Here is a 20417-nt window from a genome sequence, read left to right as displayed (position 1 = left end):
CAGAAATGATAGATTCAGTGCAGAAAAAAAGGGTCAATTTGCTCAGATTGCAGAAAAAAGCTGTGCTCTGTGGATCATCTGGGGTAACACAGACAGTTTCTAGAATGGCATTTTACTGTGGAATTTTAGTGTGTTTCTAGAACCACAAACTAAATTCCACTCACTTCTTTTGCACTGGGGTGGATGCAGTAATCTTAAAGACAGATATCTCAAAGTCTGGGCCGATAAAGCCAAAATGTTTTCCATGGTAAGACAGCACTTGAGATAGAAAATACATTATCTCTCTACTTGGGGCAAACTGACCTGTTATTAGGTTTCTGAGAATAGATGCTATATGTCACCATGGTGGATTCACTATGAATAACACTGTTTCCATATAAGGGTTACTGAATAAAACCAATGGTACCTTACATGCCTTATTACAAAACTCAATTCAAGGTGACCTTTTTACCGGAGCTGAAGAATTTTTATTTTGCATCATTCCGATGAAAAAATGCTTCAGTGAGTACAATGAGCTTGCCAAGAACATCTTGAAATCTTGATGCTGCAATAACATAGTTTATCATATTTCATCTCAGTGATTCATTACCTGTGATCCAAAAGGGGAAAAGTCCTTTCTACAAGACACGTGTTTATCATCACCACCCATCAAGTTCTGTAGACATGAAATATATAATGCTTCAGATCTTTGTATAAACAGATTAGAAAGCCATGCATAATACAATTTGTGATGTTAAATGTGGAAATTAAAACAAAACAATTTAACAGAATGCAGATTATATCTTTATTTAAAACTCTCTGATTTAGAGACTATAGATATAATCTATATACAAAAGCAAACACAACGTGAACCATACCTACAAGTTGACATATAAACAAAAGATTGGCCAACCAGTGCCCATTCTAAGGCACTGATCCAGTAAAACATAAAAACAGATGGAGCCACATTACCAGATGAAAACCATGGTTCCCACAGTATTGGGGGGGGGAATCAAATGCCATGATGTTTCTACATCCTCGTCCTCATTTGGGTTATTAGTGTGGCTGCAGTAACACACAGATGATTTAGATGTAAGGAGCAAGGGAGGGGGCTTGCACGGCACTTCACCGCAACCAGTTCCAGCTGTTTCTTGTTGTAAATCTGTGTTTAAATGTGCGGAAGTCCCAAGGGACCAAGGTTCACCATGGGATACCCCACACCCCAATTCCTAAAGTACCCCACCTCTCCCTAGATGCAGCTAAGCTTCAGGGCCTCACAATCACAACCAGGTGAGATTCTCTATGTCTTCCTGCCCCCCCCCCCCCCCCCCATCAAGTTTGAGGTCTGTCTGATCTGTTGTCAGTCCTCCAGGGGTCTGCATGCTGTACAAGAACTGTACAGGAGAACTTATTCACAAATTAACCCCATCTATCAACACAGGAAGGGGAAAAAGAACATAGATGATTCTTTGAAGTGGGAGTAGAGCTGTGTTACTAACTTCAAAAACACAGTTGGATATGTAACCCTTTATCATTACAACGGCCCTTTAAAAGCCCTGCCAAGGCATCTGGCTTATGTTTGGACCTGGAATTGGATCCGTTTGTGTGGCAACTCCAATAGACACCAGTCTGTGAAGGCACAGGCCAAAGTAAACTGTACAGGTGAAATTAAAACTTGCCTACATGTGGAAAACAAAACAAAACATACAAGCGTATATATAAACACATCCTTCACGGAACATGAAACATGTCTAATAGCATTAGTAGATAGTACATAGTACAGTATTTGTGGCTCATAGTGGCAAGCAGGGATGATTGCACAAAAACCTTAACAGCGCTGGCAATTCCAACCTTATAAGAGTTAATAAAGAACTTCTTTCCTTTAAAATAAATTAAACACCATTTTCAAAATGGTTGTCATCCTTCTTTGATTACTATTATTTGAGAAATAAAAAAAAAACACAGTAAGACAGAAAACAAAACAAACAAAATTTAAAAAAACAAAACAGAGGCCAAATTTCTTAATATTTGATTGGCAATATAGTAGTGGTATGACGCATTAAGATCAACAGAACTTAAGTTATCTGCATCAATGATTTCTACCTCTGCAGTCCATTACACACAGGGGAAACATGAATCAATCACAACAATAAAAATTTATGCATTTTAGAGAAGCATCACTACTGTGGAGGGTAAATCTGACCCCATCTGAACATACAGTCTGCCTTAAAAGACTGTTATGTTCTACAACACTCTACGTCAGACACTTATCTGGACACACTTAGGCAGTGATACAATATGGCAGTCACTAAAGGATAGAATTCTGCGGAGAGTTGAAATCTCTGGTGCTAGTGAATCAGACTTGACCTAAACAGTGAGTCACCAGGAATGCAAACCTGTATAGTCACTTTAAAAACATTGTTTGTCATAGTAGATTCCCAGCCCTGTTTGTGTGGCAGTTATGAGAACTGGCAGGAACGTGCAGTCAGCTAGTTTCATATCAAAGGATTATCGCTGAATGTTGCTTATTTTGGTTAAGATGATGTACATCTCCTTTCAAAGCAGCTTTAGAACGGCCTGCAGCTGGCATTTGTAGTGTGTGAGCCTTGAAATATAGAGAAAGTTATCTCATCTACTGTAAACTAGTGTCCATTTTAACAAGCGGTTATAATTTGCAAGTTTTCTGGTGTGTAAACAGCTTAAGGTGCACTAAAAATAACTAAATTAACTTGTCTACATATGGAAATAAAAACATACAAAACATATTAAAGCTCCATTAAGCGATATATTTGACATTAATGAAAAAAAGTTGCTAGTACTGCCGATCCCACTGTGAATCAACACCAAAATCTTCCTATCCTTACTGCAGTTTTCAGGCACTACCAGGTTGTTGTTTTGGTTCACTGAAATCCAACCACTCTTACATTACATTATATAGAACTGTGGTTTCCTACAAACCTAGAAACAGACTCTATGCTTCATTCTTCCTGCAATACGCTGAGCTTAAGTGGCTAGTAAAGTAAGTGAAACTTCTACCAAGCCAAAGCCAGTTGGTGTACCAATAAAGGCATGAACACAAAGTGAATATCATACTTACATTCATCAGGTGGCCAGAAAAGGACTGTGACTGGCATGCTCATGTTTCTCTGCTTCTACTGTGTTACGTATTTGCTAAAATATTGGCCACAAGCACTTAATAAGGCAACTGTATATTAAAACTTTGTTGCTGTAGGTTTGGAGTTTTTCGCTTAATGCAGCTTTAAGTAAATACACTTTAACATCAACAACGATGTCTTAAAACAAATACTCCTCTCTCTCTTACAGGAGAAAAGGAGGTCATTATGGTGTCTTTGAGAGGGGGCTCAGAGACCTAGCAATAGGATGCAGCACCCTCAGTCAGTCCAGTGGTTGGGGAGCAGGTGGGGTGTGAGTGGTTGACACATAGGGAGGAAGCTGGGGGCTTGGAGGCTGCAAACTACAGACCAGATCCCTAATTTAACTCCTTTCAAAAAGAAACATATAGGTCTAGTTGCAGACTGGGAACTCATACTGACACTCTGACTGACATACATTTCATTCTTGAACTTCTCACGTGGCATCAGGAGTTCACAGTGAGCAGCCTGCACAATCAGGACTGCAGGTGACTCAGGTTATTGCCTAAATGAAACACTGTCAACTGCACAATCAGGGTTGAAGGCCCTGGGTTGGACCATATCACACAGGTTTGGGGTCTGTAGGCTGCAGCCTTTGTTCCCCAGCGTCCGCCCCCTATCACACAGGGCCAGGATTGTGGTGATAGTTGTAATGGTTGGTGTGATCGGAGTCTGCGATCTGCAGGCTGGGTTTCCTCTCTGGCTCTTCGCTATCAGCTGCTTCTTGCCTAGTGCAACGTGGTGGCCGCTTCTTAAAGAAGTCAGACACAAAGCGCACCTGCAAAGGAGGGGAGAGGAGAGCAGAGGTTAGTTTTGGTCACTTAGGGGATATTTTTCCCACAGAGATTGGCATGTCAGCATGTGAGGGATACAGGAGGAGGTAAGGGCAGGGCTGGAAATTGTGATTACATATGTCTGGACAGGTCTGTGCACAGCTGTTGTTAGTGACACACTAACACACACTCATGCACATCTGAGAAGAACACACAGAGAGCAGGCACAACCCCTGTAGGCCATAAAACACTATGCCCAGGAGGGTCTCTAATTGCGCACAGCACTGTGAAGGCCAAAGGCGCGGGCTCACTTCCCCATTAATCGTACATGGACACACACACACACACACACACACACGCACGCACAAACACACACTCTACCACTCCAGAATTTCCACAAGGCAGTGCTGACAGTGGTTCAATCAAAACAGGGAAGTGGCCAAACAATAAAGAAGCCCAGCTGGATGAAGTGAGGCGAATGGACTTATTGCCTGAGAAACCTGCCAGTGTAAGTGTGTGGGTTTGTATCAGGTCACACTTTGCTGCTGTCACACTTCACTCCCCTCATACTTCCTGTCTCTACACATTTTTACTGCAAGAGTGAAATAAAGATGAAATATGAATTCATCAGTGGCTGTTCTGCTTTGAAGGGAGTATCGTTAACAGTAAGATTTCCATTAAATGTCACTCTTATGATCGGGACAGTCCCACCCATGTTTGCTTTTCCTAAAGCCTGAAACCACAGGAGTAAGTTAAGACGTCAACAGGTATAAGGCTGGAAATACTTCAGAGAAAATGAAATGTCGAAAAATCTTAAAAGCTTTCTATTTGAGCATCATGTCTAAAGAGAAGACAGATAGACAACAAAAGATGACAATGTTCATACTATTTTCTGTATAAATTGCCAAAAATGGACTGTACACAATGTTTAGAGCAGCTCAGAACTTGATACCAGATCATCATGGAAGTAATATGTAGAAATTCTTAAACTTTGCATTGTTTTCCTTGAATGACGTTGTCTTGGAGACTCACGTTGAGTACAGCAACAAGCGCTCCCTGCAGCAGCCCCACCAGCACGTCGCTCCAGTGGTGCTTGTAATCAGAGACTCGGGTGTAACCCACGTACACCGCGAAGGCCACCAGGAAGAACTGGATGGTGGGCCGGAGAAGTCTGGCCCACTTAGCCACCAGTCTCGCCTGCACATAAAGCTGGAGTGGAAAGTTAAGTGGAGGAAGAGCAGAGGGTGGTAGATTGGGGTTGAGGGGAAAAGGAAGGAGGAGAGAGATCAGCATCTATTTGCATTGACCTAATGATATATAATTGGAATGTAATGTAATGTTTTGCCATCTCTGTATTTGCTTAAATAGTCTGTTGCACTGTCAGGTTTTGGGGTATTGATGGTGTCCCATTCTAAACACCAATAATAATTTTAAAAAAAAAAAAGTATGGGGATTTGTCTCTTTATTGCAGAAACAGTGGCTGGTATGCCTCAAATTTGATTTAACAGTAAAAAGGTGTTGAGTATGAGTCTAATTTATGTCCACTATGGACTGAAATCCCCACATTTTTACTGGAAAGCAGCAAAAGCCAAAAAAATATGAACCTGGCAACAGAACAGACTTCTCTGGGCTTCTGCTAGGTAACAGTTGAAGGTGCAAAACTTGGCATCACACCACAGTCCCCCTGCCACACAGCCACACTCTGCACCGCACCCTGCAGGACACTTTTTCAGCAACACAAGACTCAGGCTGGATATCACAGCTTAGCTCTATTTGTTTGCAGTATTTGCCTGGCAAAACAGAAAGTGTGGGCTGGACCACCGACAGAGCTGGACACTAGCTGGAGATATTCTGTTTTCTCTTTCAAATGTAATTTTCTTTGAACTGAACAATGTTGCTATGCTTGGCCTCTTGAATCTTGCTGTCTAGCACCAGTGCCTGGCTTTTAACAGAAAGAGATGAGGCCAAGGGTAATGAACTGAAAAGACCTGGAAGACAGAGCACAGCACATGCTTTGCCTTCATCATTGCTGGGGAAAAGGCAGCAGAGGCCTCCAGATCATTTCTCTCACTGTCCACATTCTTCCTCTGAACTCTTTCCTCATCCTTTTTGTGTCCACAGGCACAAACTGGTTCTATGAGCCTTTTCATCTTCTCAACAACTAGCCCTTGAGTACAGATCCAAATGCACAAGCCTGCTCGCAGATGAACCCATCTGGGGACTGTAAAGCCTGATTCACACTGAGATGTTTACATGGAGATATTTCTGTATTTCCTGTACACAGAGATGCATATTTACATTGTGTTTTAGGACTTTAAATGCTGGATTGAAGCTCCTGTGCTATACTTACTGCAAGGAAGAGCATGCAGTACATTCCAAAAGAGGAGTGACCAGAGTAGAAGGACAATCTGGAAAAGACAAAGAATCAAATGCAACTGTATTAAATATTATTCTGTGGCATCTCATTTGCATCATTGTCATGTAATATAAGTTTTATGAAATTAATTCCCCAAACATTATCAAACAATGTCATACTTTCTCTTCTGATGTATGATTATTAGTGTCTTAATTAGTATCAATTTCATTGCTTTTTCATTCTAACATATTTTCCTCCCTAAACACAAAGCTCCAACTATAATACCCAGTTCTTCTCCTACCTGGACTCTGTGACGTCCTGCGGCTGGCCGGTGCAGTTGATCACCTGCACATAACCTGTGCAGGTCTTGGGGGCACATACAGCCATGAAGTTAGGTCTCGGTCGGCCGATAGTGAACTTGGCAAGGTCGGTCAGCGACTGGCTGACACATGCTCCAAACAAGAAGGTGCCCACCACCTTGTAGAGTGCAGCTACATACTGGTTGAAGTCTGAATTAGAGTAAATCCTCTTGCTGTAAACCAGATAAGCCTCTCCAGAGGAGATCTAGGGAAAGATGGAGAACAGTGAAAAGAGGGATTTTTTTCAGGCCGCCTCATTCAATTTTTTAAATTTTTTGCATCATTAGAGCAAAATTACTTTTCCTCCTTATAAATCAACAGTTTACCCAGTTCATAAAGGGCATTTATTAATGGAGCAAACAGCACAGGATGCTGTTAAATGAGTGAAATCCTGTAAACTTTTCATGATTGAAGTGAGAAGGAATAAAACTCCCTGTGAGAAGAGAGGGGAGATTGATGTTTCTGGGTAAAACTTACAATGATGACAGTGCAGGAAATGGTGACGGCTGCCAGCATGCCATGGGTGATGGTGTCTGGTTTTAGGGGGTACATGATGCTTTCATCCTCACAGTAAACTCCCCTCTGATATGGCTTGAACACAATGGTCATAATGATGAAGGGCAGTGCCGCTGTCATGAAAACAAAACAGAGCGATAACAGTCTGATAAGAATGGATTAGATCATAAATGAAGCTAAGTGAATATTCACTATATTTGGAGAAATAGTACTTTCGGTGTCCAGAGAGTGATACATGAAGCTTGTCTCACTGCCAAGCCCGGAAACTAGGTTGATCCAAGTTAATGAACTTAAATATTTGAGATGAAATGCTTGGAATAACATGTTTGTCTCTTTTTTTTTAGCAGGTTTTCAGACATTACGTCACCTACAAACTTGGGAAGCGAAAATGTTTCTCTAAGGATAGCTAAATTGTTTTCTCTCTCCCTTTGGACCTCAAAGTCTAGAATCACAATGATGAATCAGGCCATGAGGAGGAAAAAAAAAACATTTGGTAGTTAAATGTCAGGGTAGAAATGCACAGCAAGGAACTACAAAAATAAACACTGGAAAATAGTATTTATATACCCAGGCGTGCAGGCATATGTAAAGTCACACATCACACACATACCCAGTGGACACAAGAATGTACAAACACTTAGAAGATTGTACACAAATTACTGCAGACACAACATACACAGTTCCAGCTCTTTTGAATGATGTGGCTGTGTGCAAAAATAAGACCTAATATGGCTGTCCTCGAGATATTTGGGAACATCTATCCAAAAAAAATCTCTCTCTCTCTCTCTTACATACAAACTCCCTTCACTAGTGTGCACATGGAGTAAAACAAAACGAAACAAGTAAAACAAATTCTAAGACAAATGCTCAGTATTAGGTTATAAACACAGGCTCTTGTTCTTCCTCTTTGAAGTAATATACCACCTATTTGTTATGAGCAAACAGCAGAGAAGTAGACTGTGGTACAGGAGAGGTTGGAGTAACTACTGTAATCTAAACTGACCCAGTGTCTGACTTTTTCCTGCCCCTGTTCAAGGCTGTAATTGGAAGTGTTGGGGATTTTGGAGATTTGGGATTCTAGGCAGATACAGTATGTGTGAGAAAGACTTAATTTTCACACTTGCAAAGCCAGAGGAGATTCCTCCAACCTTAAGACTCTTTGGTGGCAAAGTGGAACAGTGCCAAAATAATTTGTCAACTAATTAATTATCCAGTTCAGCTATAGCTAATGGTTATTTCCATTACCAGTTAATCAGCCAATTATTTTCCCAGTTATTGAGTTAAGAGTCCAAGGTAATGTTTCAAAATGTCCAATAGTCCAGAAGAGAAGAAAAGAAAACCACATGTAGCAAGTCAAAACAAGTGAATTTTGGCATTTTTTTTGGCTTAACAATAACTCCAAGGATTAAATGATCACAGAATAATTGTGTTCTATCACTTAACTAATCAGCTCTAATCCAATTATTCAGTGGACACAATCATCTTAAGACAAAAAAATTGGGATCTGGTAGCCTGTGACAGATATTTATCTTTATTAGATATTTCATTGAGTAGTCAGAGTGAATAATTAATGGTTAAACTGATGAAAATAATTATGAGTTGCAGCCCTATTGAGGAATGTATTCTCCACCCTGACATCCACCACCACCATGCATAGCAGTCAGACAGACAGTCTTGGGGCCACTATGGAAATGCCATACGGCCGCATACTAAATGCAAGAAAAACAGTAGTGGAAAAGCACTGCACTCACCAATAGTATTGCATTTCTGTGTAAATGAGTAGTGCACCCCTCCCATTCTTTCAAAAAATGTCTGCAGCTGACATAATTCCAGGAGGACTTCCAGTGAGACCGACTGATGAGAGACCAAGAGTCCACATACTGAAGACTGAGACTAAAGGAAAATATACAACTGGATGGTGGATCAGGATTCAGCTGAGGTGAACACTCAGTAACACCGGGTTTAACTCCACCCAGAAACCTCTCATGATGGATATGGAACAACACTCTACTGTAAATGTATGACGAGAGACAAAAATCTTACAGCATTTTTACCAAACAGGAAATGTTTGAAATGTCTTGGGCAGATCAAATTGTTCAAAAAGTCGTGATGAGGTTTGAATGACACAACACTCATTTGGACAGTGTTTTGATATGGGACACTGAAACAGAGAACCCCCTCTTCCTGAGAGAAAAAAATATCCCTGATAAATACTGTAAATCCCAATGAACAACAATACACTATCACACCTTCACAATGCCACACTGTGTCTGAGTCTTGCTCTTGTCTGACATTACACATATCTAACTACAGTGTACATGAGATGAGTACGGACATTGTTTAGTGACACACCAACTGCACACATGTTCCTCAGACACCACAAAGACAAAGAGTTTTATTAGCTTGGTGACGAAGGGCAGCTGCAAAGCAGAAGCTTTGTCTTGAGAGGGGGAGAGTAAACAATAGTGTTCTATAGGATAAACACACTATAACACATGGACTCCTGGTAACCTGTACTTGGTGGAGCCAGGTTTAGACTACAGAAACAAGGAAGCAAAAAAAAAAAAAAAAAACACCAATACAATAACACAGTATTCAACACAGTATTCATCTACCAAAAGCTCTATTCTTTGCGCAACATAAAACAAAAAACAAAAAACAAAAAAAAGGAGGAATCACTGCACAACTGCAATGTTTCAACACAAAACACAAGATATTTTAGTAAAACTCCATCTGTCTTATCTGGAAAACTGTGGGTTTCTGGCAGGTTTCAACACATCTCCTCTGTGCACAGAACAAAACTGAAGGGTGAAATGCAATATGTCCTGTAAACATGACCTAACAAACACTCTGTTTAGACTGAGAGAAATATTACTCACCAGCATGAGGCCCTTTGCCTCTCATGTGCCTTTAGCAAAGTGATCACAGAATGGCTGAGGGTTAATTATTAGGAGTCATGATAGCATTAAGTTTCTATATATACATGTTTACCTCTTGATGCTGCTTAGAAGTGCAGACATGAAAATGTCCCTTTTGTAGCTTTAAATGAGTAGTTAGGAATAAATAGCAGAGTAACTCTTCATATTTGATTTAATCTACACACAAAATAAAGAAAAATAATTTCAGACAAAGCCAACTGTTTCCCCTCTTTCCATTCTTTATGTTGAGCTAACTGGCTGCTGGCTACAGCATATAGACATGAGAGTGGTATCAATCTTCCCATGTAACAGTGAATATGCAAACGTCCCATAATGTTAAAACTACTGCTTTAACCAACACATCTGGTAGCTAAGCATTTTTAAGTAATTAAAATCCTCATAGGCAATTTGCTCAATGCACCTATTCCACCTCCTCTTTTTCTATACGTGTGTCTGTTTAATAGCAACAGCAGCTGGGTGACACCTGTCCCCTCATGGCAGCTTCCCACTAACCACCAGACGCCCACTGGATCCTTGTTTGCACATCTACCGGCCACGTCAGGACATGGTGAACCAGGGGGTACAAAGTCTTATTCCACATATTTTCCTCTCAGCAGCACCAAAATCCTGTTTGTGAAAACCACAGCACAACACAGGGTCTCTTGTATTTAACTGACATCCTGTCACAGGCGGCTCAGGGGAGCACCCTGATATGGATTTTTACTGATGTGGCTTTTGGGTGGCAGCTTCTGCATCTGTATCCTGCATCCTGCTTCCAGCTGTCAAGAATGGAGCAGAATGTTGAGAAACTACTGCTGCCGGATTACCTTTCCTTCTCCTCCTGTTTGCCAACAAATGGTTCAATGGACTTGAATCAAAAAACAATAAACTGGATAGAGTTTCATTACAGGTGTTATTATTAAAGTTCTGATACATTCTCTATAGGACCGAAAATCTCTCTGAAATTACTAGGTTTTTGAAATCAAAACAAAGACAGAGAAAGTCATAAAAGTCCCAATTCTCAGCAGTTTCTTTCACCTGCCATCCTGATGCTAAGTGTCTTCAAAATATTATTGTAACCATTTCTGGACCTCTTATATATCTAGCAGGGACACAACTGAAATTTACACAGAATGTCAAATACCTTAAAACATGACTTGAAAATATAATATCATCAGGATGTTTGCCTTGCCAGAAATGCAAACAAACGTTATCCTTCTTTGGGTTTTGGGGGTTAAATTCACGGTTTGTTGTCTTGACAGCTGAGGGAGAAATGGGGGGACATGGTGGCATGAAATCTATTTCTACTCAACACAGCCTATTACATCAGCCAATACCAACTGTCTATGCAACGTGGAATGTTCATATTTAGCACATTAAAAAGTCATTGGAACTGCAAACAAAACATCAGGAAAGACTTGTTTGAGCAGATATCAACACATGTTAGAAATATATAACAACGGGTTTTGAAAGGTTTGCGTAAGATTGGTCTGGACAAAGTCTACGGGAGTGCTTGTTTATTTAATACAGCATGGTAAATGTCACTTTAAACCAGCAGAAGGACATAATTATTTCTATATTGGAGTCACATGGTATTGTAATTTCAAACTGTTTTATGAAGCTTTTAACACTTGCCAGAGTGGGTGCCATTAATCACAGTGAAGCAGTAGAAAAATGAAGTGAAAAGCTTCAAAGAGAAGTGCCAGCAGCTCGTGAAATATACCTTCTTCTTCTTAACAAGCTCACAAAGGGCTAAATGGCTTTTTGCATGTCCGTCACCAACATTAAATTCTCAAGTATCATATGTTTTCATCTGTGTAGCCATGTGCTAAAGGTTTTAATAGCGTTTTTTTTGTTGTGCTAACTAAATCCTCTTAGCCAAACATGGATTTTGCTAGTTTGCCACATAGTCCATGGCCTGAATGAAGTAAGGGCACCTGGCCTTAAATACCCCTCGCTTGGCTTGTAAAAAAAAGGCATGAATTTTTCATTTCTGTTTTCACAAATGAAGCACTAATTCAGCTGACATCTGACTTCAACGTGTTGGTCATAAATTACGAGCTTGGATGAAAATAAAAGCGCTCGAATGAAACGATGGTAAAGAGTCTGGTGCCGTCATGGTCAGAATGAATGGTACATCCTGAGGTGTGTGTGTCTGTCTTATGATCAGTGTCCCTGTGGATTTATATCTGCGAGAAACAAACCAGCCACTCTTCTGGAACGCAGACACACACATACACATACTGCTTACAGGCAAAAAATAGATTCATCTGCAGACAAAATAGGTCTCCAGGATACCACAAGACAACCCCACAACCCAAACTGGCACCGCTCCAGAGCTGCCTCCACTTAAAGACAGAGCAGTGTCTCTGACTTGTGCTAAACTCAGACTATGGCTTTTTTTTTTTTCTTTTTTCCTTTTTTTTTTTTTTTTAAATCCCAAAGAATATACAGATGGAGGAAAGGTTGAGGTACTTGTTGAGGAAACAGGAGAATCATATTTCAAGACACCTGCTGCTGCAGATGGAAGGACGGAAAATGCTGCCACTCTGGAATGTAGCCAGGAAGCTAATCTCCAGTGGCCAGTCAGAAATCTCCCACCTGAGCCCCTAATGGGAGCCTGTTTTGAAGTAGCAGGATGCAGAGCTGGAACTTTCCTGTCTCAGATTAAGGAAGACCATTTTAAGAGGCTTCAGTTCCATTTGGGGAAGTTCAAGGCCTCTCATTTACCTGGCCGTAAATTAGCATCCATCCACGGTGGCACCTTGGTGTCTCCCCTCATGAAATGGGTATTAGTGCAACGGAGAGCTGAGTAATTGACAGGGACTGTGCGTAAAAGAGGTTCTGAAGAAGAAAAAACAGAACAGTTGGAGGAGCATCATGGAAGATTTTAGCATTAATTGAAACCCCGCTGACAAACAAAGGCGCCCAGTGTAAGAAGAGATTTGCACCCTTTCCTTCGTTCCTTCAACCACTGCTGATTCATTTCCTCCATTCTAGTGTTTTTTTCTCCCTTATTCAAAGTCATTCATTCTTCTCTCTGCAGCTTCATCTTCCTGCCTGTCATTCTCTCTTGATCGCAGCGTCCTCCCACACACTTCTCCCTCGGTTGTAAATATAGAGGCCTCAATGGGACGGTGCTTTATTTAGCTGGCAGATGTGCAATTACACAGGACCATTTGGACCACAATCGCACTCCGGGGGCTGAGATTCGAGGTTCGTCAAGTCTCCTCTCTTGGCCTCTCTCTGTCTAGCTGTTTTTGTATCTCAGTTTCTCTGACCTTTTCTCCCATTCCCTTCCCTCTCTCTCTCTCTCACGTCTACATCTGCCTGCCCTAGTCCTGTTTTTGTTCCCCCACTACAGAAAGGTTGACGCCTTGGTTTTAAACCGCCACGATCATTTGGAAGTTGCTCCAATAGTTTGAGAGCACCTCACACCTACTTGCCCTGGTTTCTCTGACATAACCTGCTGCACCTGCAGAACCACATGGACGGACAATTATTCTCCTCCTCTTGAAAAACATACAGTCTGGGTTTTCGTTATGCATATTGTAAAGGCATGTAAAGCCTGTGTGTGTGGTGTGTGCAAGAGGGGTGTTCTCATGCCCCTGGGCTGCCCTGCCTTGTACAAAAACTTTCCTTCAGGGTCACAGCTGGAACATTTGCCAGAACTCTCCTCCATCTAATTTCTTCCACTCTCATTCCTCATCTTTCCAACGTGAAGGTCGCTCAGCTTCAGTTTCTGTCTTTCTCTTGTCCAACCCCCCCCCCCCAATCTTCCCATCCATCTTTTCCCTGTGCGGATAGCTCTTGTATCCTCTCGCATTAGCACCATTCCTTACTTCTTTATTTTTCATCCATGTGTCACTCATGAGCTTCCCTCTCTGACTCCAACCCTCATCTCCCGCTGTAGAGAAGCACAGAGGTAGGCATTTTCTCTCTTTAGCTGCAGTCAGTGTTTCCATTTCTTTTCTTTCCTTCTCTCTCTCTCCTCCTCTTTTGCTCCCTCCCTCCACTTCAAAACATGATTTGTTGAAATGAGAAACCTGTGGCACCACAGATCTAAAGTGCACCAACATAGGTGATGTTGCAAGCCTTTAAAATATGGGAGTAACAAAACAACTAAACACTCCCTCTTTCTGACTGTCCCACTCCAAGCTGGACTGACTAACGTGGAAGGTATGTGCTGAGCCTACAAGCTCTGCCGGCGTTAGCCTCTGGAATTCTAATTCACATGAGGAACGCCCAGCTTCACCAGTCACACCAAATCCCGCTCCTGCTGTTGTTGCTGCTGCTGCTGCTGCTGCTGCTGATTCTTTATTTTTAATCCCGCTGCTGTTTCACTCCGTCCATCATTTACGCATGCTTAGCTCCAAGTAGTGCAGAAGGAGACAGGGAGGCAGAGGCGAGGTTGGATGGGAACGGTGGGAGGGAGGCTAAATCTGGGTTGGCAATCAAAGGGTCCGGGTTTGGAGGGGATCAAAGAAGTAGGCCACACAGGTTTAAACCTAAACCATCAAAAGGTCTGCGGGAGGAGCTAAAGTGCACAACTCTCATGAACGGTGCAGAGCCGCTCTAAAAATTCACTAAATGTGATACTGTGTGTTTTCGTTTGGAAGCATGTGCATACCAGTGCCAAATATTTAATGAGGTATGATTACTGTATGCAAATGAGACTATGTTTAGCTGTTGTCCCACACCAATTATATTGTTAGTGACAGTGTTTGTCCAAACATGGATGACATTTTACAAAATTCTGTTGAAGTGTGCTCGCGCCTCTTCACTCACTCAGGCTTCTCTCTCCGTGCATATGTTTATGTTTTCTCTCTAACTTAAATAAAACATGTCAGAAGGAACTTCTCCAGCATTTTAATCATCTGCCATTGAAAGGCATTGGGAAGCTATGTTTGTGCTGCCAGCACTGCAGCACTACCTGTGTTGCAGTTGCAAGCAATCCAGAGAAATATCTCATCAATTATGGGAGAAAAACAAGTATAATAATTAGAATCACATCAGAGGAACAGATTTACTGATTTCAGAATTGTGTTCAAAAGCTCCGCCAAATTCCAAAAGTTTCTCCCTGCTCACCATTAAACGTTTTGAAATCAACTGTGCACTGAGCCAACTTTTGTGGAATGCGGCTCTGATGTCTGTGAACTAATATGGTAATGATTTAAAAGAAACCGCCAGGACAAATGATCCTCATCCACTTTAGAGTCTGACTGATAAAAGACTTTACATGTAAACCAGAAATCTTTGTTCCGTTAAGATAATTAGAAATAGAATGACAACAACAACAAAAAACCCTGGGCTCATGTCTCTCAGAGGAGACTGTTTGTTAAAAGGGCTTCAGTTTCCATGACACAGCTCTCCCGAGGAAAACAATTCCCATCAAGTGCCTTCTCTTCTCTGCCTTTCTCTGAGAACTCAGGACAATCAGTCTTCCCAGCGCGACTGCAGCTCCCCGGAGACGCTGCAGCATGAGCGCAAACTCCAACCAACATCCAGCGGGGGTCAAAGATCAGAACATGGGGATACTTGCAATTTAATCATAGTCTGGTAAAATACGTGAACAACTCTTCGACTTCCACTACCGTGGGGCTATGGGAGCAGCATCTGCAATGAATTGGTCAATAACAAAATAAAATGCTGAGAACAATTGGATAATCAAGCTTTGGAGGAGAATCAGAAACTCAGATGCTGTATTCTCAAGGTGTGAGTTTGGATGGAGGAAACAGACCAACCCAAAGCTGTGTCTGCAAGTATCTGACACTGTCTCCAAGGAGCTAATAACAAAGGCACACAGGAAACTCCTGTTAAGAAAATACAAGAGTTATAAAGGGTCATCTTCGTGGCACAGTCGTGTCTTTGCAAATAAAAGATCAAATTCAATGGTAGGAACTTTAAATGCTCCCTCTGCATACAGTAGGCATTTGTGTGTGCGTGTGTCTGCAAACACAGATATAATAGACAGTAATATAACAGTCAACAGAACTGGTTTGCCACAATGTACTTAATAGCACAACAAAGCACATGTACACAGAAAAACAAAAGTGTGTGCGTGAGTATATGTTGCACCAGTGCCTTTCCCCGAGGCTATTTAGTCACACATCACTTAGACTATCTAACACATTACTCATAACTAACATCTCATTGCCATTCATATCGCCTGAAGCGGCACCAGAGTCATACAGCGGTGTGAGTCGTTTGTTGCTCCTCCTCTGACTACCTCCTCAAACTACACACACCTGCAGCTCTGCACCTATGACAACAAACTGTGGGCAGGGACAGGTTAACCCTGGTCTTTCCTCTCTGTGCTCTGAGCCAACACCCACCATCTATTTGTACTGAGGAGGGAGACACAAACAGAGGAGGGGAGAGAGCGAGAGAGAGAGAGAGAGAGAGAGAGAGAGAGAGAGGGAGGGATACACCAAAGAAAGAATGAAGAAGAAAGAGGGCAGCCAAGAGCTCACAATGAACAACAAACCCAAGACCAAGGCAGATATTTGAACAGCACAGACAGCTCAAATGTCCTTCACAACAGATCACGCAGGCTTCTTAGCTAGAAACAAGAGTGATAAGACAACAGACCTTGAGTCTGAGGAATCAGCAAACCACTCCTTGGCTCTAGGCAGCCATTTTGCATCAGATATCTCCATTAAGGGGTTCAGCGACTGTGTCAAATATAATATAAAATAAAATAAATATAAATAGATGGAGGCACGTCCATTCATATGACACCAACTACTGTTAGATTGACCTAGGCAAGGCAGGGTGTGAGTGACAGAGAACATGACATATGATTGTAGCTGCTGCTTTTATTAGGCCTTTGAGATTTTTAATAAAAGATGGTTGAAGGGACATAGACGTGTGGAACAAAAGCAGAGAACAGGAGATTAATGTTAAGAGTCAGAGGTGAATGTAGGAAAAATAAAGACATGGCTTCACTTTAAGAGACTAAAGATGAACATAACAGCTGTTGATCAGAGAGGATATCATTGGATTTTAGTACATTCACATGCAATTATTTTGCTTTAATATTAGAAATGTAAATAGTCCCAGTACGCAGACAAAACCCAAGTCAAAACTCTGCTTCCATATAGACTAATGGTTAGTATAATTACAAGCTCTGCCATGTTGTTATTACATGGCTGGGGCAACCTCACATAAGTTTGGGGTTGACATGACGATTATTTGGGTGGGTGACGTGGGTGGCAAAAAGGAAGGGAGAGGCAAAAGGGTGGGATGCAGTCATCCAGAACTGACCGACCAAACCCAACCCAGACGTTAATCCCAGACTTGTGACAGCAAAATGGCGAGGCTTATCAAGTTCAGCAGTCTGCAGATCTTCCCACACATGGAAAAATACCCCTAAGCCCTCTCAAAAGCCAGGAGGGGTGGGGGTGGGGGGGTTGAAAACCGCACAGCAGAGCAGATCTGCACATGTATGAGCTCGTCATCCCTGTCTCCATCTTCCCTCCACCACTGTCACCAACACAGACACAACAAGGGATGAACACGCCGCCAAACACCACGCCATTATGCAACATGTCTGTCACGCACTTGTGGCATTAACACAGTAAACCAATGTCCCACTGCAGTGGTACATTCCACAGACACTCATTATCACTGGGGGTGCGTCTGAAAAGAGTTTCTTCTGAGGGTAGTGGTGATGAGTTTGTAGGTTTCTGTGATATAAATGCTATCATCAGAAGCTCATTATTATCTTTATGGAGGACTGCAGGTGTCATTTACATGGTTGCACTCTGATCTTGAAATATCACCATCTCTTCCACCATCTTAAATTATGTATTAATGATTGTTGCTTTTTAAGGCCATTTTTATTTTTATATTAATACATTCATTTGTAAAGATTCTTAATATTCATTATTTGTATTGCCTATGTAAATATCAATTAATTAAATACTTGGGAAATGAATTCATATGTAAAAATATTTTATTAATTCACAAAATATTTATATCAATCAATGGAATTCTATTAACGATTTTCTTGACATCTGTGGTCCTCCATACATTATTCCATTTATTACAGATTAATGTCAAATGACAAAGGCAGGACTGATGCTGGCTTCTCTGACCACAGTATGTGTCACTGATATGACTCATTTCTTAACATCTCGTTATTTGTTCATCGCCCAGAGGAGGAAGGAGACAATAAAGAATGCACTAATTATGCGCTTTAGTTCCTACAGCAACGGAAAAGCGGAAAAAAGGGCACATTGTTCCTTGAAAAATTACTCCTAACAGAAGTTAAATGCAAAACAATGGTCTGTGGAACAAAAGTGTAAGTAATATCTTGAGAAATGCACTGTATGTGGGAAGTCTGTACATTCTTGAAAGGACTCCTGGCAGACAAAATACTGAAGAAAATGAGAAATAAGCGGGGCTCACACATGCATATCAAATTTCCATAAACAAACATTCAGCTTCCTGAGGCTCTGTAAAGTCCAGCAAAAAGTTCTCGGTGAGTGGGAAGGAGCAATGCAGAAAGTCAGTGAGAGGGACAGAGAATGGATATTTCCTCTCTCGTGTTTCGGCCACGGTGCAAGTTCATGTCACATTTCAGTCCCGGACACTATTATATATTCCAGTTGGAATCTGCATAAACAAACGAGCTGCTCTCTTGGTGTTGGAGTCGTACATGGAAATTCAGTTGCTTCATTTGCCTTTTAAAGACAGACTGGGATAAAATAGCGCGTGTGTTCTCCTGAGGATCTGATTAGAAACACGCGTTCGTGTCATTTTTACGTGCAAATAAACACTCAACGCAGCCAGCCCCCCACCCCCATTATTAAACGAATTCCTAAGTTGATGTCATGGGCGGAAAAAACTACACAAACACACGAAGCATTGACAAGAAACTGCTGGCAAGAGATATATGAACGGCAGTTCTTCCTGAAAACAATGAAGTGCAATTCCTAGATAAAAGGCAGCTCATGCTGATGTTTAGTTTTGTACTCTGTGTCCACAACTCACCAACTAAAACGCACAGCACGTCCATCACCACGAACAGCTTCTTTTTCCTCAGCTCCTTCATCTTCTTCCCGCTGATTTACTTTAAAATCAATAACTAGTAGTAGAGAACAACTACTTTTTGAAGTCCATCGGCGCTCGCTCGCTCGCCTTAGAATAAAAGCACAGGCTATGCAAACAACCTGGTAACCTGCACTACGAGTTCTTCCGGGATCCTCTTCACTACCTGCGCTGACATCGACAGCATAGGTGTGTTAACCTGCTCAAAACGGCAGCGTGTTTAAAAATTTGAGTCTGAGCGGGTACGCAGCACCACTTGAGTCTTGCGTCCCTTTGCGCGCATTACTGCTTCTCTAGAGGGGGATACAAAGCCAGAACTGAAGAGATCCTCCGATTCCACAGCGGTGGAAGAGTCCGGAGAGAATGCAGATATAAACTCTTCTCTTGCTCTACGCCGCTGCGCTGGTCCCTCCTTCCAACTTCCTCCTCTGGCTCCTCTCTGGCTATCTGATCATAGCCAGGCTCGAAGTTTTTTTTTTTCTATTTTACGCACAGGCGTGCAAAGAGCGAGAGAGAAAACCTCTTCGCGGTTTGCCTGATTTTTCTCTCCCTCCTTTGCAAAACCAACTTTTCTATGTCTGTCGTGTAGAAAAGGACTCAAACGTTGTGAAGATCAGACCAAGAGGTGGTGCCTGGGAGCAATAAACCAGGGCACAGACTGCACTGTCAGGTCGAAAATAGGAAGGAATGGAGAAAACGAAGAGCGGGGGGGGAGTCACATCCTGAAACAAATGGCTGTAATTACACCTGACCTCATTATCTGAGGTAATCTGGATTTAATCAGTCTTGGGATTTTTAAATGCACTGTTAAGGCTGTGGCTTTAAATGAAAGCTCAGCACTGGCCCCATTTCTGATCTCATCTCCCTGAAATCCTCACAAAGATGAGAGCCCCTACGTGATCTTACCCCATCATGCACTTCTCATTAAGGCCCCACAGGGCAAACACTTGAACTGCTCAGTTCTGTTGAGTACTCCACCTTTCCCCTCCACTCTTTTCCCTCTCACGAGAGACCTACACTGAAGTGGACTAAAAAAACTGATTCCAAATAATGATTCCAAACATATTAGTCAACACCTTCCTGTCACTCAGAGGTGGACCCACACTGAACACCACTTGGCCGGTGAAAATGTAGAGGACAAAACCTCCAGCCTATCGAAAGCAAAGAGCTTTATAAGCCCTGCTGGGACTGTAGCAACATTAGCATGGCTTAACACCAGCATGACTCCAAGCCAGAGTGTTATTTTGCTCCAGGCAGTCAGGATGTTTCTCCACCAGCCACTCAGTACCAGGCCATCACTTACTGGCTGC

General features: G+C 41.9%; 1 protein-coding gene across 1 annotated transcript; it reads right to left on the bottom strand.

Moving 5' to 3' along the window:
- Window positions 1-760: 760 nt before the first annotated feature.
- plpp2b (phospholipid phosphatase 2b) lies at window positions 761-19743 on the bottom strand. The gene is made up of 6 exons (XM_018673423.2): window positions 19051-19743; window positions 7097-7248; window positions 6562-6824; window positions 6255-6312; window positions 4937-5113; window positions 761-3909 (listed from the first exon to the last, which is right to left on the bottom strand). The coding sequence occupies exons 1-6, from the start codon at window positions 19109-19111 to the stop codon at window positions 3751-3753; spliced, it is 870 nt and encodes a 289-aa protein (XP_018528939.1). The 5' UTR covers window positions 19112-19743; the 3' UTR covers window positions 761-3750.
- Window positions 19744-20417: the final 674 nt, after the last annotated feature.

Source organism: Lates calcarifer, linkage group LG17, assembly GCF_001640805.2.
Source record: "Lates calcarifer isolate ASB-BC8 linkage group LG17, TLL_Latcal_v3, whole genome shotgun sequence".
Taxonomy (NCBI): domain Eukaryota; kingdom Metazoa; phylum Chordata; class Actinopteri; family Centropomidae; genus Lates; species Lates calcarifer.
The sequence above is the reverse complement of the archived record's forward strand: the minus strand, read 5'-3'. Positions and strand labels throughout refer to the sequence as shown.

Excerpts from the sequence above, each read along its gene's own strand:
- plpp2b (XM_018673423.2), bottom strand. The coding sequence starts at position 19,111 with ATGAAGGAGCTGAGGAAAAAGAAGCTGTTCGTGGTGATGGACGTGCTG. Across the intron at positions 6,313-6,561 it reads CAGGACGTCACAGAGTCCAG|ATTGTCCTTCTACTCTGGTC; the intron begins GTAGGAGAAGAA and ends TGTCTTTTCCAG. Across the intron at positions 5,114-6,254 it reads ACTGCATGCTCTTCCTTGCA|CTTTATGTGCAGGCGAGACT; the intron begins GTAAGTATAGCA and ends TTTCCACTCCAG.